Genomic DNA, 20745 nt, shown 5'->3' with positions numbered 1-20745 from the left:
GTGAGTTTGAGACACCCCAAAAGTAAGTTGGATAGTTCTTGGAGAGATAGAGTCGAGTTTCTATTGAAAACAGTCTCTCTACCCACGGTAAGGGTAATGTCTGATTGTTGTTGTTGTTGTTACACCTAAAATTAAATTTGTTTTTTTCAAGGATACGGAAGAAAACCAAATCAAACCAATTTGACGGCTATATTACATAAAAATCTAGAATCGATCTGAGCTAATAAGATTCCCAATTTTCTTTTGACTTATTCAAGCACCTTTTCTTATTTGAAATGATAGCATATAAGACGACTAATTCTTTTTAAATGTTCTCTTCCTCTGCTTCTGTACAGGACCCTTGGATTTGTGTGAATACGTAAAAATGGCAACGGAGAAATGAATATTGCCAAGAGTCAGAATTCAGAGGTTCAACCTTTAAGTTTTATGTTTTTTGCATTTTAATAGATTTTTACGCACAAACTTATGCTCTCGATCGAAAGTTATGGGTTCAATTGAACTCGTTCCTATTATTCTACATCCGCCCGTGGAGTCAGTAATGTTGCAGGATCAAGGTTTGATACCTCCTCTAGTCGAGAAATAAGTTAAAAAGAGACTGGAATATGTTCAAGATTTAAATGCTTTACCTATACACATTACATGAACCAAAAAGGTATAGGAATAGTTTGTTTTAGTGCTGCAATTTTACTCTGTACATTGCTTTTCCTCATATATTTACAGAAGCAAAGCCAAGAGATCCATGCACAAATCGTACCCCTATAGGCATTCATTCATTTAAAAAACTATGGAAAGCAAACGTAACAATGGCCAAATAGGTGATACACTAATAGTGCTACAGCTGATGCAGCAATTTTCTATGTACGCGAATTATTGGAATTTATAGTTGCTGGATATTTACATGTATATCTGGGACTGGATCAATGGTTTGGTTCCATAAAAAACAGAACACATTCTTTAAATAAGCTGCAACAAATATGTTGCTGCACCATGTTACCTTAGATTCTGCCTCAATGCATGATTGGAAGGCTGGATCGCAGCACTATCTCTTGAAATGGTTGATGCCATCACAGGCTAAAGTTCCTTCAAGATCACCAATAATTCGAGATATACGAACTTCAAGTCCTCTCTGTACTTCCCTAAAATGTGTTCTAATACCATCAGCAAACCGCTTCACATCAAAACTTGCAGGTGTATCAAGCTCTTCTGCAGCTCCAACAAATCCAGAAGCAATCCTTGTTTGGACTTCCATCAATTTCTGTCCTGTTGCTACTATGTATCTTTGCAGCTGAAATGTTTCTTCAAGAAATTGCTCTAGCATCTTAGTTTCTTCCTTCGTTTTTCGTGTAACTGAACCTCCACAATTTACATTCAGGTCATTCTCATGCTGCTTATCAAAAAAACGAAAAGATAATTACGCTTTATTATTCATTAACAAAATAGATATTCGACAAAGCCAAAAATATATACTACTACTTAGTTGAGACATACCATCCGCTTGCATAGATCATCAATTTTCCCCTGAAGGGACTCGTAACGAGCAACTTGTTTATTCAATAAAGACATCAATGCATTAAATCCTCTCGTACCAGATCGTTCATTATCATTGTTTTCACTATTTCCAGGACGTTCTTGCTTTCCTGTCAACCTCTCGAGCATGATAAATTGCTGATTCAGTCTCTTGATTTTGTATGAAACTCCAAGAGCATGTAAATCCATCTTCCATAGAGATTTCTTCTTCTTAATATCACTATCACCTTCTGAAGTTGATGATACACCATTCTGAGCATCCTCTATACTGAAGTGTTCGGCCCTAGAATTACCATTCATATCCGAGGCTCCATTCTGTAGAGTCAAAATTATGTCTTTTGGGGGGTTATTCGTTCTGGTGTCAACTTTTCTTCCATTCTTTACCTTTTGAGATATTTCCTCAGGATGGTTCTTTGTTTCTTGCTCTTTCTCTCCTTGTTTTGTCTTTATAACTGCTACATTGGACCAAACTGTATGATTGGCTAAGTCCTCGTCTTTTGGACAAGCATTTGCATTGGACTTCAGGGAATCAGGACGGCGAAAATTTTCAGCTAGTTGTTGCCTGAAGGATTGTAATTCTACTTCTCGATTCAATAGCAATCCATCTAACTTCATATTTTCTTGCCGGAGCTGAACTAGATCATGATCCAGCACTTCAATATGCGACTGCAACCTCTTTGATTCCAGTTCCATACTGAGCAGGCGCCAACGAAAAGCTTCTAACTTCTCATCTTTGAGTCTCAATTGTTCAGCAAAAGCATCAAGCTCCATATGATGCCTCTGATCAACTGCAATACTGTATTTTTCAGCCTCTGATCGAACCCAATTCTCTAAGTCCTCAACATCATTTGTGAGTACTGCAAAAAAGATTGAAATGAATACAGAATACAACATAAAATAAACAGCACAACAACTCCATATATTAAAATTCAGAAAGAGAAAAGGCAAAAAATATATCATCCTTAATCAAGATTGATAAATAAGCTACAAAGGAAACATGTAATATAGTCTTACTTTCTTCAGTCTCCTCAGTAAAGAATCTATCAGAAATATGAGAAAATAGTTCTGGCTCTTTTGTACACTCAGGCTGCTCATCGATAAGATAATCTGTCTTTTGTGATCTGCTTTTTCCAATCTCCAACTTTGGATTCATACGTTTGTACAGCATACTTTTTAATGAATGTCTCTCATACCTAGACTCTGAAGCTGATTTCCATTTCTCAATCTCTAGTTCAGCTTGCTTTCTCTTGGCTTTTGATAATTTGATCTCTTTTAAAAGCATTTGTTTCTCTGCTGTGTCCAATTTGGATTTCCTAAGCATAGCTGACAAAATTTGATCTTTCTGGTCCAAGTCCTTGCGCATTTTAACTAGCTCCATCGATAGTTTTTGAGTCATCAAGATCGACTTCTCCTTTTGCTCCAGTGCGGAATTAAGCTCTTGCTTCGCTGCTTCAGCTTGTCTGAGGGCGCGCCCCATCTCCGCCTCAAGCTGCCGTTGATTAGACACCAGTTCAATGAATGCAGTCTTGTGTTTTGAGATCTCATTAGAGTGCCTCTGAGCATCAAACTTTGCATTATTTCTCAATTCTTCTGCTAAAGCTTCAGCCTTTTTCAGCTTTTCTTCAACATCATAATGCCTTTTCCCTTCTTCCTCTATGATTTTATCTTTTGACTGCAACATTACTTTGCTCTCCTCCAGCTTGTTATTCAAATCAGCAATAATTGTATCCTTTTGCTTCTCAAGAACTCTCAATTCATTCATAAAAGCACCAATTTGCTGCCTAAGTTTCTTCCTCTCATTGAACCAGCACTGTTCTTGTGCAGCATATATCCCAACAACTTTCTCATTAGCTTTAGCATCTTCCCTTCTTAAGCTCTTCAACTCTTCAATTTTTTTCTGTGCATTCTCAAGCTTAAGTAATGCTAGTTCAGATTTTTTATTATTTGCTTCTTCCCTCTGAACTCTCCAGACAAGCAACCCCAAAGAAATACCAAAGAAAATTGGACATAAGCTCTCCCTTTTCCCTTCTGATTTAATCAAACAGGAATTTGAGACACCCTTTCCATCCATTACTCAACCTATCTTCTCTCCCTTAAAAACAAAGTGACAGAAAAAAGAAACATCATCAGGACATTTGCTTCTTAAGATTGAAACATAAACCACTCTTTTATTATCATAACAAAAGTTGCTTCTCAACTGGGAATTTGGGGGGGGGGGGGGTGAGGAAATTGCACAAAAAACAACTAATTGTAGAGATAATAGAAGAGGGAGAAGATAGGATCCCAAATTGCATGTTTATTTCCAGAGGTAGAAGAACATAAAACATGATAAAGTGAAAGAGACAAGAACTTCTTATGGTCCAGCTAAATACTGGAAACTAAAAAAAAAGAAGGAAAAGAATGGTCTTATCATCTTGTATCAAGAATCTGAAATGACGTTCTTAAAAAGCTACCACTAAACAGTTAACAATGCAGAAATTTTACTATAACTTCAAGATTCATAGAAAACAGAAACTTACAAAGAGTGAGCTCAAGATTTCTTCAGCTGAAAAACAAAAGAACCCCACAATTCTGAGCTAACATTGATAACTTACAGGACTAAAAATTCCAGCTTTTAAGCCTGAGGGAGCAGTCACAAGGAAAACAGCAGAGTTTGGTATCATTTCTGTTATCCAAATATAAGTTGACAGAAAATGCCAAAGGCATGGACTTTACACTTGTTATATGTCTGCAAAAATAGTTAAAAAGCTCTGCCACTATAACTGGGTAAAGGAAAAAAAATCAAGAAATCTGTTCCCTGGTTTTCCGTGAAAAAAACTGACCCCATAAAAGCCCAACTTTTGCTACCCCTTTTGCGCACCCTACTTTTTCTTTTTCCTTTATTTATTTTTTCTTTCGTTATGGCCACTGAAATAGAGGAAGCAAAAAAGCTAGATTCCTAGGGAAACTTGTCAGAATTAATATTTAATATTATTAAGAAAATTAAGATAAAATAAAATAAAATAAAAGTACATCTCTATCTAGCTTGCAGGCCCACGAAATATTGTATCTTGCCAGGGTGTCTTGGTTGTACATACATGTATATTCCACTTTTGCAATTTTTATCTTTCGTAATATCTTTTCCTTGACTCTTTTAAATTTACACTTTAAGTCTCTAAAATATGTTCTCTAACACCTATAAAAGAATAATCGGAGGTTCGAGTTCGAGGCTTGAAAATAAAGAAAATCCTGATATAAACGTTTTTTTTTAGTGGACGTCATGTGCAGAGGCGGACCTATGATATATCGAGAGGGGTCAGGGGCATCCGTAAAGTTCGGCAAAATTTTTATGTATATATGAAAATATTTTTAAAAAATAGTAATATATTAGTAGTATTTACTCTATATACAAAGTAGATTTTGATTCAAATCATGGGTCCGCCTCTGATTACGTAATATAAATTCAAATTTAGTCGAATTAGTAAATTTCAAACATATAAGCATAACAGAAAACAAAGAACACTAGAAAAACATTTTCCTTAACTTCGATTAATCAAGTAGGTATGCTTTGGAAGACTGACTTTTATGTCGCCCGCTCTAATAAATCTAGGTTGTTTGTTACTTCTGCTAATATATGCACCACATAAAGCTTACAGAAATTAAGGTAGACCACAATATCAGTGTCGGTTTGTTTCGTAGATTGCTTATAAGTTATAATTGCAGGCAAAAAGTCCAAAGAGTTGGCCCTGGCAAATATATTCTCTATAAATGAGTATAACTTGTACATAATAGCAATGATTTTTGCAGAATAAAAAAAACAAAATTCATCAGAGCCATATTGAAGAGTGACAATGATTTGAAGCAATAGTATGTGAACATAAAAAGAGAACGATAATTTTATTAAGTTCACTATATGTGCATGTACCAGTGACTGGTCCAATTGATGTTGTATCTCTGAGGGGCATTAAAGATACCAAAGTAATGCAAATTAAACCTATTGCTTTCAGTTCATCATCAAAATTCATTATGAAGCCACCCGAGAAACCAGGTCCTAATGGGTCCAACTCCCCACACCCAATTAAGACCCCTAAGGACCAGATATGTTGCACGAACTTTCCAAAAATACTGCGAATCAACAGCATATGATGATATTTTTAAAGAATCTACAAGAAAATTCAAAACAATACTAAAATATGGGAGTCAAATTCTCACTACTAAAAAAATGCATTTTCCGACCGAAAAACCCTAATGCAAAATCAACCGATGTTTTGAATATAAAATTTTCACATTTTTTTTTAACGAAAAATATTTATTTGGCCGATTCAGTCGGTAATGTGTATCGAGAAGTTTATTTTTCAAGAAACCGATCAACTTCGGTCGATTTTTCATTTAAAATAAACTAAAATTAATTCAGAAAAATGACTGATTCCAGTCGGTTAATTTTTTGTGCAAAAATGCGATTAAAGAGTATTAAAAAAATTCTTAAACCAACAAGCTCCAATAGTATAGTGGTAGAATAGTATCCTGCCACATTATAGACTTCGGTTTCATTCCTTGATGGTGCAATTTGTAATTGAGTATTCCTATTTCGATCGAGTTCTTATTTGTTGAGTTTGAAATTCAATTGACCGACCGAAATCGGTCGACCAGTATTTTTTCAACGATCCAATTCGGTCGGTTTTTGGTCAGTAATCGTCCAAAATCGACAATGTTAGGTCGATTGTTTAGCCGGAAAAGAGCTATTTTTTAGTAGACTCGTGACCTTCAATAGTTTTTGAACTGGCTTTGCTACCACAATAGAGACTTTTCTTGTATTAATCTGATTCAAAAGCCACTATATGCTCAATTTAATTTTCTAACAAAAGAAGATTCAATAGAAAGCCCTTTGGCCAATGTTGCTCCATCACTCGGAGTAGTGGGTTTTCACTTGTGCTAACTTGGCAGAGACCAGTAAAGTGTAAAGAAGGAAAATTGTTGAAGAAAAGCTGTGCAGATCTTGTTAATTATTGGGAAATGCAGAGTTGGAAGAAAGAAAAGCCAATAACCGTACACTTTATATTTGTTTTTTCTAATCCATAATCATGGTTTTGCCCCCTTGGAACGTGGTCTTTTGCTACATTATATTAATGCTGGACTTGCCATCTAATTAACCAAGTAATAATATTTGGACTACAACTTTTTAAGTATGCCAACCAAGTACGTAATATAAATTATATTATTATAAACTTTGTATACAGTATAAAATTATTATTAAACCTATAACCATTCATCAGTAATAAGTCTAACAACATTATATTTAATTAGTCATTAGAAAGAGAAATAAAACTTGTATACAGTATATTGATTGCTTAAGTTTGGTCAGGGCGAAGCTAAAAAGCAACTAACGAGTTCCGCCTACTCTGGTAAGATTGTTCTAAACCGTGTATTTGTATTATGAAATTCACTAAATATGCATTAATTTTAAATTTGAAACTCAGTTACAGGCATTTGAAGTCGCTGTAATAGAATTCTGAATCATAAAGTTCAAATTAATTCACCTCTGAATTTGGTATGTTGGAAATCTACTAGAATAATTGAAAATCAGATTTTGAACTTATTTTTGAGAGGGACATGCGCTGCTATAAATGTTGCAACTTGCAAGGTATCTAAACTAATATATATCTGCATTTCACTGCACCAACTTATACGAGATTGGAATAAAAAATTACTATAAAATTATATGTAGAACAAACTAAATTGCCCATAAACCTAAAACCCTGTTGGAAGGAGTGGAAAGAGTCCGACAACAATATGTGCAAAGGTCTAGGGATGTTGGAGGTTGAGGAAAGCAAGGGGATGGGTGTGCAACTTTAAAGGAGAGATGGACAAGAGGTATGGGGTGACAGATGAAGTTGAAAATAATATCTCTCTTTTTTTGCTACGGCAAGAGCATATACCATTCAAGATTTTAATCACCATATGACAGAGATGGAACAAATAGTGAAAAAGTGAAGGATTACTTATTTAATATTGGGTATCACATGTGGTGTAGAGCGCATGCAAAAGTCAATAGAACAATGACATTGACTTCCAATATTGCAGAGTTATTAAATTCAGCAACTAAAGATGCGAGGTGTTGATATCCAATTTTACCCTCATATTTTTGCAAATAAGCGCATATGCTTTCAAAATATTAACTTGTATCATTATTTAATTTACAAGATTTATGCAAGCATCTTCTATAATTTTCCATAATTCTTAGAGCTTTTAAATTAATTTTTTTTTGTATTTAAATTGCTTGAATAATTATTAATTATTCCTTCAAATTATTTTGTGATGACTCAATTACCTAAATCCTTATTTTTGCATCTATAATATTTTATTCAAGTATTTTACTCTATTTTTTATAATTACATTAATATTTTCAGGCTATTTGCACAATCTCGCAATAATAGCCTATATTTTACAATTGTATTGCATTTGTCATTTTATTGAGCGTCAAAATAATATCTTATATTTTTATAATATTATACTATTGTTTTAAGGTATTGATTTGCATAAAAATATTTTTATAATTTATTTAATTATTTTATTAAAATATTTTTTCCCTTAATTTCTTATTTAAAGGCTGGCCCAAATTTTGAGCCAATTTTCAGACCAAACAAGCCCCAAATCTCTGGCCCGACCCCCCAAAGCCCAATCCAAACGACTCCTGAAATTAACCCGGTCGCGACCCGCTTAATAACCCGCCCCGCTGCCCCGTTCAATCTTGGCCGTTGATCTTAAATGATCAACGACACATAATTAACCTACCCTTTCCTTATATCCCCAATACCCCAAACCCTAGAGACAAATCCCCACCCCCACCTGCCTCTGTATCCTCACATGCTCTCATCTCTCAAACCTAAACCCTAGCCGTCCTCACTCAAATCTCAGTCCTAATCCGACATTACATGGAAACCATCCATGATTCCTTTCCTTTCTTGCATGCGCGGAGTTACTTACCATCTTTTGAACGCTACAAGTACTGGTTACTTGATTATTTATGGAAGCTGAGTCGTTGTGTTCGTTTGATTCCGATTCTGTATCATTTTCATGTTTCTGACCTGATACATTAACTATCAGACTCCTTGGCTTCGATTCAGCGAGATTTTGGCCATTTTGCGTTCCTTGTCTAAACTAGGGCTTACCCGTTTTCTATCCTAAATTGATCTGAATCGATTTTGCATGCTTTCTTTCCTTATTTTTAGGTTTTATTTACTTTTTTTCCTTATTTATTCGTCTAATTTTGCTACTATATAAATCCTTCCCCATTCCTCTTTGAAAGAGAAAGAGATCGATAATTTCACTAAAAAATTGAAGCTTTGCTCTATTAATTCCTTCATTATCTTGTTCTGTGTTTTGTGTTGCCGGCTGAAAGCCAAGGCCACTGAGAGTTTGCTGTTCGAACTTTCTCTTGGTGCGAGTATTGCCCGGGGTTCTTTCAAAGCTCTTGAGAACTTTGACGCATCGAGGTTTCTGGGTTTTTGTGGATCTTTTGTTCTTTATTGTTGTCCGTTTAACTGGTAAGCCACTTAACTTTTGCAATTTCATCCCTATGTGTCTTTGATTTACATGTGTTCTCACCTCTGGAATCCATGGCTTAATATGTTTTCTGGATTCCTTTTGTGCACGACTCTGTTAATTCTACTTTATTCTAAGTCTCTTTAGCATTTGACTTCCTCCTAATGCTGCTAGTCCTGAGATTGCCTAAGTTTAACTTGGATAATCTGACCCTCTTAAGTTTCGTTTAGCCAGTATAGTAGTGCCTGAATGTTCCCTAAAACATGCTTATTTGCTTTGTCCTTAATCTTTATAATGAATGCTTCACACTTGTGCTAGAACTTCCTGTGTTAGTTATGACATGTTCCCCTGCTATTGTGTCACTCAGCATGATCCCCATACCCCCATTATTGATTGACTGAGATCTTAACAGCTACCTCAACTTGTTTTCTCTGCCCTGTTTGAACCTTTTTGTTTTATGGCATAACTTAGATCTTCTTTAGTTAATTAGCCTATTGTGTCAATCCCAGAATCCCTACATGTGCTATTTGGTATGAACTTGCTACCTCACACTGCTATGAATCTCTGCAATGTTTGTGTTGCATGTACAATGTGTTTCAATTTGTATTAAGACCATTCTCTATGATCTTGCTTCTGTGCCAATATATTCCCCAGCATGTCTATGGTTCATCTGATATCCTGTTCTTTCAGTGATTATTTGGCTGGTCACAATGTGCATCCCCCATCATGTCTAAATACTGATTAACATGACACTAGGATACATGTTTAGCATAATCTCTTAGGTTTTAACTTGTTTGGATTGTGCATCTGTGACTGCAAACTTGTTTCTCCCCTGACCCTTCCTATATGTGGTTTTGCCATAATGTGTGCTCCCTATCATGTCTCAATATAGTCCTATTTCCTGATGAGAATTAATATGTCTATCTTATTGATGCTAAGATGTATACGTAACCTAAATTGGACTTTGTAGGTCTCAACTTGTTTGTGTTAACTTTTGTCAAACTTTACAAACATGTTCCTCCCTCTAATTTCCCCAATATGGGTTTGTTATGTGCTACTTTGCTAAATGTTGAAGTTCTACTGAACAAAGTCTTGTGATCTGCTTGATTAGTTGTTTTGTATGCTCAACTTGGCTATGTTTATTTTAAGTATAAGTGTATCACCTAACTTCTGTCCCTCCATCATTATCTACCTTCCTTACTTGCTACTTATGCTATTCTGAATCCTTTATTCTTAGCCGGCTGAAAGCCAAGGCTATCTAGGTTCTATTATTGGCCTCCCTAGTGTGAGCACTGCTCGGGGTCCAGTTGAGGCCCTTGTGAACTCTGACATACTAGGGCTTGGTCCTTAGACACCCCCTTAATCTCAAAACTGTTCCTATTCACTCTGTTTCCCCTGTCGTGTGTTGTGTACTTGAATTAATTGCTTCAAGTGATGCAACACTTGGTGCTGTGGTTAAGTAAACTGTTTTTGGACTCCTCTATGGATCCCTGAGTTGTATATTGAATGTGGATCTTTGTTGAAGGCCTGGATACGCCGTGTAAGAGTTATTGAAGGTCCAGGCAATGCTGGATATTTGTTTGTTTGGGCCTGCTATGGGTCTATTATCACTGTTATGTAACATTTATTACTTTTACTCATTATTGGGCCTGTAATAACCTTTGTACAAACAATTGGGGTGTTAGTAAAAAGGGAATGGGTAGAGTTTAATATCTACATGCAACGGGTAGATAACATGCCTATAGGACTTAATAATGTATTTGCTATATGCTTTGTTCGATTACATGAGCACTATAGAAACCATGATATTAGGAGAAGCACACACACACACTACTTGTTTACCATTAATCATGAGTTAAAATACTATGTCTACTGCTACGTATTTATAGACAATATGCCTATAGGAAGTAAACACTCCTTCAATCTGCATGACTACTTTCAAATACATTAGAAACCTGCCTATAGAAATAAATGTCAATGGATTTTCCTTCAATTCGCTTCAGTTATTCACTAGAAGTTATGCCTATAAGATTAAAGTATGGATATAAAATCAGCTCTAAGTGTTAAACGTTAGAGATCCTGCCTATAGGATATAATTACTCGCCATAATTTGTTAATGTTAAATCGCTCAAACATTGTTTCACGTATGCTATTGTTAGAAAGCATGAATAATTCTAGGCTTTCCTCCAATAGGTTTCATTGTCACTTATTCATTTACACCTAGATAGAGTATCTATAGGTTAAATAACTGGAAACCTGCAAATCTCAAATCAGCATGCAATAATTGTATAATCTGGAGATAAGTAGCGCTTGGCCTCTGAAAACTTCTTGCATGCCTTGATGCCTTGTCACATAGAAATCATGTCTATAGGGATTTAAGTTTCTTAATTCTGAATTGCTTAACCTGAAATTTGTCTTGCGTGCATTTGTTGCTTAAGTGCGGAGGCAAACTTGAGCCCTTAACTGCCATACTTGAAGTCCAATATGTGTTTTGAATGTCGCCTAGTTTTATCATTTTGAGCAGCCTAAGTAAGGTTTAGAACCACCCTAAATAGAGGTCCAATGCCTCCTGGACCATAGGTATGGAACGGGTAATGCACGCATAGGGTACGACTTAGAATTGAATTAGAACGCTTTTAGGTAATAACTTTAACATAGTAATCGGGTAGCATGAGATGATAGTCTGTGCCCGCTGAATAATATGAGTAACTCCCTATTCTAAGGGAGTTGCGAAGTATTATTTATGTTGTACGGGGTAATCCTTTAGGCTAAAAAACTTAGGACCCCCCCCTATTAGAACGGAAAAATAGTTGCACCTCCCTATTCAAGATCTCTTTGTAATAAAATTCTTAGATTTTGTACTATCTTTGCTTACTTGATCATATAGACTAATCCATATAATTTAAGTTCGATCGGGACCCACAGTTGTGGACCTCGAGGAGTGCCTAACACCTTCTCTTTGAGGTAACTTGAGCCCTTACCCGATCTTTGGTGGCGTTGACTAGCTAAAACAGAGTTATTTGCATAATAGGTTCCCTAACGCACCTTAAAAATCGTTAGGTGGCGACTCTCCTCTTTTAATACCTCCTTAAAAGAGTTGTCACGTGTCGAAGCCCGATTTCGCGAAGAAAAATGGGGCGCGACACGAGGGATCTTCCTGTACAACAATTAGTGGAAGAAATTCGAATGTTGATCAGGAGGTGGAACTACACAAATCGAAACACTGCACACGCGACATTTACAAAGCTTACCATAAAATACAATGCTATACTGGATGAAAATCTTGATGCATCTTAGCATATGATGGTATGTTTATATTATATATGTCACGACCCAAAATCCACATGTCGTGATGACGTCTATCTCAATACTAAGCAAGCCGACACTCTCAATAAACCATAATTTCTCTTAAGTTTGAAAACATAATATTTACATTCAATATACAAATCTTACAAATACTGATATAAAACACTCCCAAAACCCGGTGTCACCGAGTACATGAGCATCTAAATAGTAACAAAGTCTGACTGATAAGAACACTATTTGCAAATATAGAATAGTACAATAACTGAAAGGGAAGAGAGTGAACGTCTGCAGACTCCAAGCAACTACCTTGATAGTCTCCAACAGATAAATCCTCAAGTCTGGCAACCGCCGTATCCTGAAGTGCCTGGATCTGCACACGAGGTGCAGAGTGTAGTATGAGTACAACCAACTCAATAAGTAACAAGTCTAACCTTTGGGCTGAAAGTAGTGAAGAGCTCAACAGGTATAGTCCAATATAGAAATAATAGTACAGAAATGTAGGCATGCTTCCAAGTTCAACAGTTAAACTCAGTACAAGTAAAATAGATAAACTCTGCATGATGTGAGGAATATGACATCTCTATATCAACATGCCAAAATATATGTTGTATGTCGTGTACTCACACTCTCAGATTACTCAATCACTCAGTACTGTATATGGCCAATCCAGCCCAAAATATAAATGCTTCGAGCAAGATCCATGCCCAGGGAAGATCCATCCCTAAGATAAATAAATAAATAAGGAAAATCCATGCCCTGGAAAGTCCATCCCAAATATAAACATCATCCGGCTCACTGTGGGGGATGCAAACTCCGGAGGGGCTCCTTCAGCCCAAGCGTTATATAAAGCTGATATGGCCTACTGTGGCGTGCAGTCTGATCCCATAATAATAAAGCCTATAAGGCCTGATGTGGCGTGCAGCCCCGATCCATATAATAATGACATATATAAAGCCAATATGGCTTGCTGCGGTGCGCAACTCGATCCCATAAATATCCTCACAATAGATGAACATGACTCAGTATGAAATGTACATTTTTAAAACATTTAATTCAATAGCAACACGACCCTATGGGTACCAAAATATCGGCACGTAGCCTAAACATGATCTTTAATACGAGCCTCAACTCAATTTCTCTAACACGTGGAGGATATGTGGATATTGACATGATTCTTTACTTTTACAACTCCACAAAATTTATTTAAGTCACAATTTCTATGGTGCATGCCCACACGCTCTTCGTCTAGCATGTGCGTCACCTTCATACAATTCATACAATACGTAATTCAGAGATTCATACCCTTAGAACCAAGTTTAGAAGTGTTACTTACCTCAAACCATGTAATTCTCTATTCCAATATGCCTTTGCCTCGCGAATCGGCATCCGAACGCCTCGAATCTAGTCACAATTAATTCGATTTAGTCAAAGGAATTTATAGGAATTAACTCCATATGAAATTACTATTTTCCCAACAAAATCCGACACTCAAAATTGTCAGTGGGGTCCACATCTCAGAACCCGACAAAAGTTATAAAATATGAATGCCTATTCAACCACGAGTCCAACCATACCAAATTTACCAAATTCTGACAACAACTCGACCTTCAAATCCTCAAATCTATTTTTCAAATCCCTAGGCCCAAATCCTCAAATTACATCTCAAAAACACGTAATCTAGTCGGAATATTCAATGATAATTCAATATTATTGACTAACAATGATCACAAGTGACTTACCTCAAAATTTCCCGTGAATTCTCGCTCAAACATTGCCTCAAACCGTGTTGGAAATGTCCAAAATGACAAAAATGTCGGAGCCTTCTGTTTTTGTAGCCTGCCCAGCATTTTCGCTTCTGCGGAGTAATTAACTGCATCTGCAGTCTCGCAGATGCAAAATCCTCCCCGCGTCTATTGCTTCATTCGCTTCTGTGGATAAGAGGTCCGCTTTTGCGGCTTCATATTTGCGGTTGCCCAAGTCGCTTCTGCGAAGAGGCCCCTCCCCTCTCACTTCCGCTTCTTTGATAAACTCGTCGCAGGTGCGAGTCTGCTTCTGCGGTCCAGCATGCGCACCTTCGACTTCTGCCCTTGCCAAGCCAATTCCGCTTATGCACAACCAAGCTCGCTTTTGTGAGCTCGCACCTGCGAGCTAAATTCCGCAAATGCGATTGCACCAGAAGGCCAAAATTTCCAGCAACTATTTAAGTCCAAATTTCGATCTGTTAACCATCCGAAACTCACCCGAGGCCCCCGGAACCTCAACCAATTGTACCAATAAGTCCCAAAGTATCATACGAACTTAGTCGAAGCCTCAAATCACATCAAACAACACTAAAAACACGAACATACCCCAATTCAAGCTTAATGAAACTAAGAAATTTCAACTTCTACATTCGATGCCGAAACCTATCAAATCAAGTCCGATTGACCTCAAATTTTGCACACAAGTTATAAATGACATAACAAACCTATGATTTTTTTTAGAACTGGATTCCGATCCCGATATAAAAAGTGAACTTCCCAATCAAACTTCCAAACTTAAACTTTCTATTTCCACCATTTCAAACCTAATTTAACTACGGACTTCAAATAATTTTTTGGACACACTCCTAAGTCCAAAATTACCATACGAAGCTATTGGAATCATCAAAACTCTATTCCGTAGTCGTTTACACATAAGTCGACATTCGGCCAACTATTTCAACTTAAGCCTTAAATCTTGGAACTAATTATTCCAAATTCATTTTGAAACCTCTCCGACAAGTCACATATTTATAATTGAACACATGATAAGCAGTAAATAGGGGAACGAGCTGTAATACTCGAAACGACCGGACGAGTCGTTACATTCTCCCCCTTTTAAATAAACGTTCGTCCTCGAACTAGTTTAGAATTAAACCTGGAGTCTCAAATAGGTATGGATATTTACTCTGCATCTCCCGCTCAGTCTCCCAAGTAGCTTCTCCGACTGGCTGGCCTCACCACTGCACTTTCACTGAAACTATGTCCTTTGATCTCAACTTTGGAACCTTCCGGTCCAAAATGGCTACCGGCTCTACATCATAAGTCAAATTACCATCTAACTGCAAAGTACTGAAATCCAAAACATGAGATGGATCTACAACATACTTCCGGAGCATAGATACATGAAACACTGGATGAACACCCGATAGACTAGGCGGCAATGCAAGTTCATAAGCCACATCTCCAATCTTCTTAAGTATTTCAAAAGGCCCAATATACCTAGGGCTCAACTTGCCCTTCTTCTCGAATCTCATAACACCATTCGTAGGTGAAACTTGGAGTAGTACCTTCTCTCCTACCATGTAAGCAACATCGCGAACCTTCCGGTCGGTATAACTTTTCTGTCTAGGCTGCACCATACGAAGTCGATCCTGAATCAATTTAACCTTTTCCAAAGCATCCTGAACTAAATCAGTACCCAATAACCTAGCCTCACCATGTTCAAACCAACCTACCAGAGACCGACATTGTCTCCCATATAAAGCCTCGTATGGAGCCATCTGAATGCTCGATTGGTAGCTGTTATTATAGGCAAACTTTGCAAGTGGCAGAAACTGATCCCAAGAACCCCCAAAATCTATAACACAAGCGCGTAACATATCTTCCAATATCTGAATAGTGCGCTCGGACTGTTCGTCTGCCTGAGGGTGAAATCATGTACTCAATTGTACCTGTGTGCCTAACTCTCGCTGTACTTCCTTCCAAAATTGTGATGTAAACTACGTGCCCAATCTGAAATGATGGACGTGGGAGTCCAACTACAAAGTCCATGGTAATACGCTCCCACTTCCACTCCGGAATTTCAAGTCTCTGGAGTAATCCGCCAGGTCTCTGATGCTAGTACTTCACCTGCTGACAATTTAAACACCGAGCTACATACTTCACTATGTCTTTCCTCATTCTCCTCCACCAGTAGTGCTGTCTCAAGTCTTGATACATCTTTGCGGCACCCGGATGAATGGAGTACCGCGATCTGTGTGCTTTCTCAAGAATCAACTCACGCAGTCCATCTAAATTTGGCACACAAATCCGACCCTGCATCCTTAACATCCCATAATCTCTAATAGTAACATCTTTGGCAGTACCGTTCTAAACTGTGTCCTTCATGACAATCAAATGGGGATCATCATACTGGCGCTCTCTGATGTGATCATATAAGAAAGACCGAGAAACCACACAAGCTAGAACCCGACTGGGCTCCGAAACATCTAATCTCACGAACTGGTTAGCCAAGGCCTGAACATCAACTGCAAGAGGCCTCTCACCAACAGGAATGAATGCAAGGCTATCCATACTCACCGCCTTTCTACTCAAGGCATCGGCCACCACATTGGCCTTTACGAGATAGTACAGAATAGTAATATCATAGTTCTTTAGCAGCTCCAAAATCTCTGCTGTCTCAAATTTAGATATTTTTATTTGAATAAATGCCAAAGACTCCAATGATCTGTAAATACCTTACAAGACACACCGTAGAGATAGTGCCTACAAATCGTTAATGCATGAACAATAGCTGCCAACTCTAAATCATGAACAGGGTAGTTCTTTTCATGTGGCTTCAACTGGCATGAAGCATAAGCAATCACTCTACCCTCCTGCACTAAGACACACCCAATACCGATCTGAGAAGCATCACAATACACTGTATAAGAGCCTGAAGCTGAAGGCAAACTAGAATTGGAGCTGTGGTCAAAGTAGTCTTGAGCTTCTGAAAGCTCTCTTCACACGCATCTGACCACCTGAATAGAGCACCTTTCTGGGTCAATTTAGTCATAGGCGCCGCAATAGACGAGAAGCCCTCTACAAAGCGACGATAATACCCGTCCAAGCCGAGAAAACTCCGAATTCTAGTTGCTGAAGATGGTCTGGGCCAACTCTAAACTGCCTCTATCTTCTTCGGATCTACCTGAATCCCCTCATTGGACACCACGTGCCCTAAGAATGCCACCAAACTAAGCCAAAACTCACACTTAGAGAATTTGGCATAAAGTTTCTCCTCCCTCAGCCTCTGTAGTACAATACTCAAATATTGTGCATGTTCCTCCTGGCTACGTGAGTACACCAGGATATCATCAATAAATACTACAACAAACAAATCAATATACGTCTGAAATACACTATTCATCAAGTGTATAAATGCTGCTGGGGTGTTGGTCAGCCCAAAAGACATCACGAGAAATTCATAGTAACCATAACAAGTCCTTAATGTCGTCTTTAGAATATCCGAGTCTCGAATTTTTAACTGGTGGTACCCAGATCTCAAATCAATCTTGGAGAACACCCTCGCTCCCTGAAGCTGATAAAATAAATCATCAATACGAGGTAGAGGATACTTGTTCTTGATTGTAACTTTGTTCAACTGCCTGTAGTCAATGCACATCCGCATATTACCATCTTTCTTTTTCACGAACAGAACTGGTGCACCCCAAGGCGACACACTAGGCCTAATAAACCCTTCATCAAGAAGTTCCTGAAGTTGCTCTTTCAGTTCTTTCAATTCAGCTGGTGCCATACGATACGGAGGAATAGAAATGGGCTGAGTGCCCGGCACCAAGTTAATACCAAAATCAATATCCCTGTCGGGTGGCATACCCGACAGGTCTGTAGGAAATACATCCGGAAAGTCTCACACTATCGGTACAAAATCAATAATAGGCGTGTCTGCATCAACATCTCTCACAAAGGCCAAATATGACAAACACCCCTTTCCAACCATCCGTTGGGCCTTCAAGTAAGAAATTACTCTGCTGGGAACATAATCTAGAGAACCTCTCCACTCAACCTTCGGCAATCCCGATATCGCCAATGTCACAATTTTTGCGTGATAGTCCAGAATAGCATGACATGGAGACAACCATCCATACCCAAGATTACATAAAAATCAACCATACTATGCAATAAAATATCAACACTAGTCTCTAGTCCCCCAATAGTTACCACATAACACCGGTATACACGGTTCACAATAATAGTATCGCCCACCGGCATAGATACAAGAACAGGTGAAACTAAGGACTCACGGGGCATATCCATATAATGAGCAAAATACGATGATATATATGAATACCTGTGGAACCAGGGTCAAATAATATAGAAGCTTCCCTGTAGTGTATTGAGATAATACCTATGATCACTGCATCTGAAGCAACGACATCTGGCCTAGCAGGAATAGCATAAAATCGGGCCTGATTGCCACCTGATCGGCCTCCTCCTCTTGGGCGACCTCTGACTGCCTGAACCCCACCCTGAGTTGCCTGGGCGGGTGGCGTAGCAGCTGGTGCAGGAGTCGTAGCCTGACTCCTCTACTGAACTGGACCTCACAAAAGGAAGGGACAATATTTCCTCACATGACCCAGCTCTCCACACTCATAGCAATCCCTCTCGAAGAATGGTGGCAAGTTCTGAGGCGGACCTCAAGAACCGGAATAACTACTAGAAGAACCTGGTACAGATGAACCCTGAACTGATGGTGCACAAGATGAACTCTGAGTTGGAAGTTCCCCAAGAGAAGACTGACTCGGTCGAGCACTGTATGAACCATGGCTAGCTGATGCACCACGATGAGATGGACGAGCCATCTGAGCTGGCCTATAAGGTCGACCCCTGCTGTGATAAGGCTGTACCCTAGAAAGAACACCGCTGGAATTACCTGGACCACGAGACCTCTTGGCCTCCCTATTCTCACGCTTTTGAGTACGAACCATTTCTAGCTGCCGAGCACTGTCAACCACCTCATCGAATTTAGCACCTGCTACATTCCCTAGAGTCATAACAAAACGGAACTGATGGTTGAGTCCATTAATGAACCTCCTGTTCTTCTCTCTCTCAGTAGGGACCAACCAAACTGCATGATGAGCCAATTCTGAAAATCGCATCTCATACTGATTCACGAACAAGTCCTCGTGTCGTAAATACTCGAACTGCCTACGCAGTTCCTCTCTGCGGGTCTGTGGCACAAACTTCTCCAGAAAATAATACGGAGAACTCATACCATGAAAGTGGTGTTGCACCAACTGGTCTGCTCCTCTCATAAGTCTTCCACTATCTGAAGGCTGCTCCAGTCAGCTGAAAAATAGTAAATGAGACCCCACTGGTCTCCAAAATAGACGTTGTACGAAGCATTTGCTGGCATCTGTCCAAGAGATCCTGTGCATCCTCTGACTCAGTTCCACTGAAAGATGGAGGATAGAGTCTCTGAAATATCTCTAATCTCTTATGATCCTCGTCATTGATAATAGGACCCATATGGGCCTGAGCAGCTACAACCGGCTGGACTGGTAGTGCCCCCGATATCTTTAGTCCATGCACTACCTGCTTTGGAGTACGGGCGATTGGGCTATGATTACCCCTCCCCCCAGTCTGAGAAGTGGATGGTGCGGCCTGAGACCGAAACCAACTGACCACCTGAGCAAGGCCAGTACAAACAGTCAATATCTGTGCTAGAGCCTCCTGAAGGCCTGGAATCACAATAGGCACAGCTGATGCCTGAGCTGGTCCCACCGGCTCAACTATATTTGGAACCTGTTCCTGAGCTGGAGCAACTGGTGGTTCTACATGTGCTGCTCCAACTGCTATACGAGCTACACCTCGACCTCAACCACTGCCCCGGCCTCTCGCTGCCCTAACAAGTGGCACTGGTGGCTGACCATACGATCTGGTAGTACGTATCCTCACCATCTGTGAGAGAATATAATAACAAAAGTTTAGTTTTCGGAATCAACAATTTCGTACGACATAATACAATAAAGTAAAATTTTCCTAAGGGTTCGGCAGCCTCTCGAAGATAAGTACAGACGTCTCCGTACCGATCCACAAGACTCTACTAAACTTGCTCATGACTTGAAAATATAGAACACTATAATAGTTGAAAGGGAAGAGAGTCAAGGTCTGCGGACACCAAGCAACTACCTTGATAGTCTACAACAGATAAATCCTCAACTCTGGGAACCACCGTATCCGGAAGTACCTGGAACTGCACAAGAGGTGTAGAGTGCAGTATGAGTACAACCGACTCAATAAGTAACAAGACTAACCTTTGGGCTGAAAGTAGTGACGAGCTCAACATGTACAGTCCAGTATAGAAATAACAGTATAGAAATATAGGCATGCTTCCAAGTTTAACAATTAAACTCAGTACAAGTAAAATAGATAAACTCTGCATGATGTGAGGAATATGACATCTCTATATCTACATGCCTAGGGAAGATCCATCCCTAAAATAAATAAATAAATAAGGCAAATCCAAGCCCTAGGAAGTCCATCCCAAATATAAATATCATTTGCGCTCACTCTGGGGGGGGGGGGTGCAGACTCCGGAGGGGTTCCTTCAGCCCAAGAGCTATATAAAGCCGATATGGCATACTGCGGC

General features: G+C 38.8%; 1 protein-coding gene across 1 annotated transcript; it reads right to left on the bottom strand.

Annotated features, from left to right (window-relative positions):
• Nucleotides 1-736: 736 nt before the first annotated feature.
• LOC107793936 (uncharacterized) lies at nt 737-4427 on the bottom strand. Its single transcript, XM_016616385.2, has 4 exons — nt 4047-4427; nt 2542-3619; nt 1489-2384; nt 737-1384 (listed from the first exon to the last, which is right to left on the bottom strand). The coding sequence occupies exons 2-4, from the start codon at nt 3596-3598 to the stop codon at nt 1040-1042; spliced, it is 2298 nt and encodes a 765-aa protein (XP_016471871.1). The 5' UTR covers nt 3599-3619; nt 4047-4427; the 3' UTR covers nt 737-1039.
• Nucleotides 4428-20745: the final 16318 nt, after the last annotated feature.

Source organism: Nicotiana tabacum, unplaced genomic scaffold (genome assembly GCF_000715075.1).
Source record: "Nicotiana tabacum cultivar K326 unplaced genomic scaffold, ASM71507v2 Un00002, whole genome shotgun sequence".
NCBI classification, from domain to species: Eukaryota; Viridiplantae; Streptophyta; class Magnoliopsida; order Solanales; family Solanaceae; genus Nicotiana; species Nicotiana tabacum.
The sequence above is the reverse complement of the archived record's forward strand: the minus strand, read 5'-3'. Positions and strand labels throughout refer to the sequence as shown.

Bases quoted from the DNA above. Each gene is read 5' to 3' on its own strand.
- LOC107793936 (XM_016616385.2), bottom strand. From the start codon at position 3,598: ATGGATGGAAAGGGTGTCTCAAATTCCTGTTTGATTAAATCAGAAGGG. The intron at 2,385-2,541 runs GTAAGACTATAT...TCTTTTTTGCAG, and splicing joins TACTGAGGAGACTGAAGAAA to TACTCACAAATGATGTTGAG. The intron at 1,385-1,488 runs GTATGTCTCAAC...TTTGATAAGCAG, and splicing joins ATGATCTATGCAAGCGGATG to CATGAGAATGACCTGAATGT.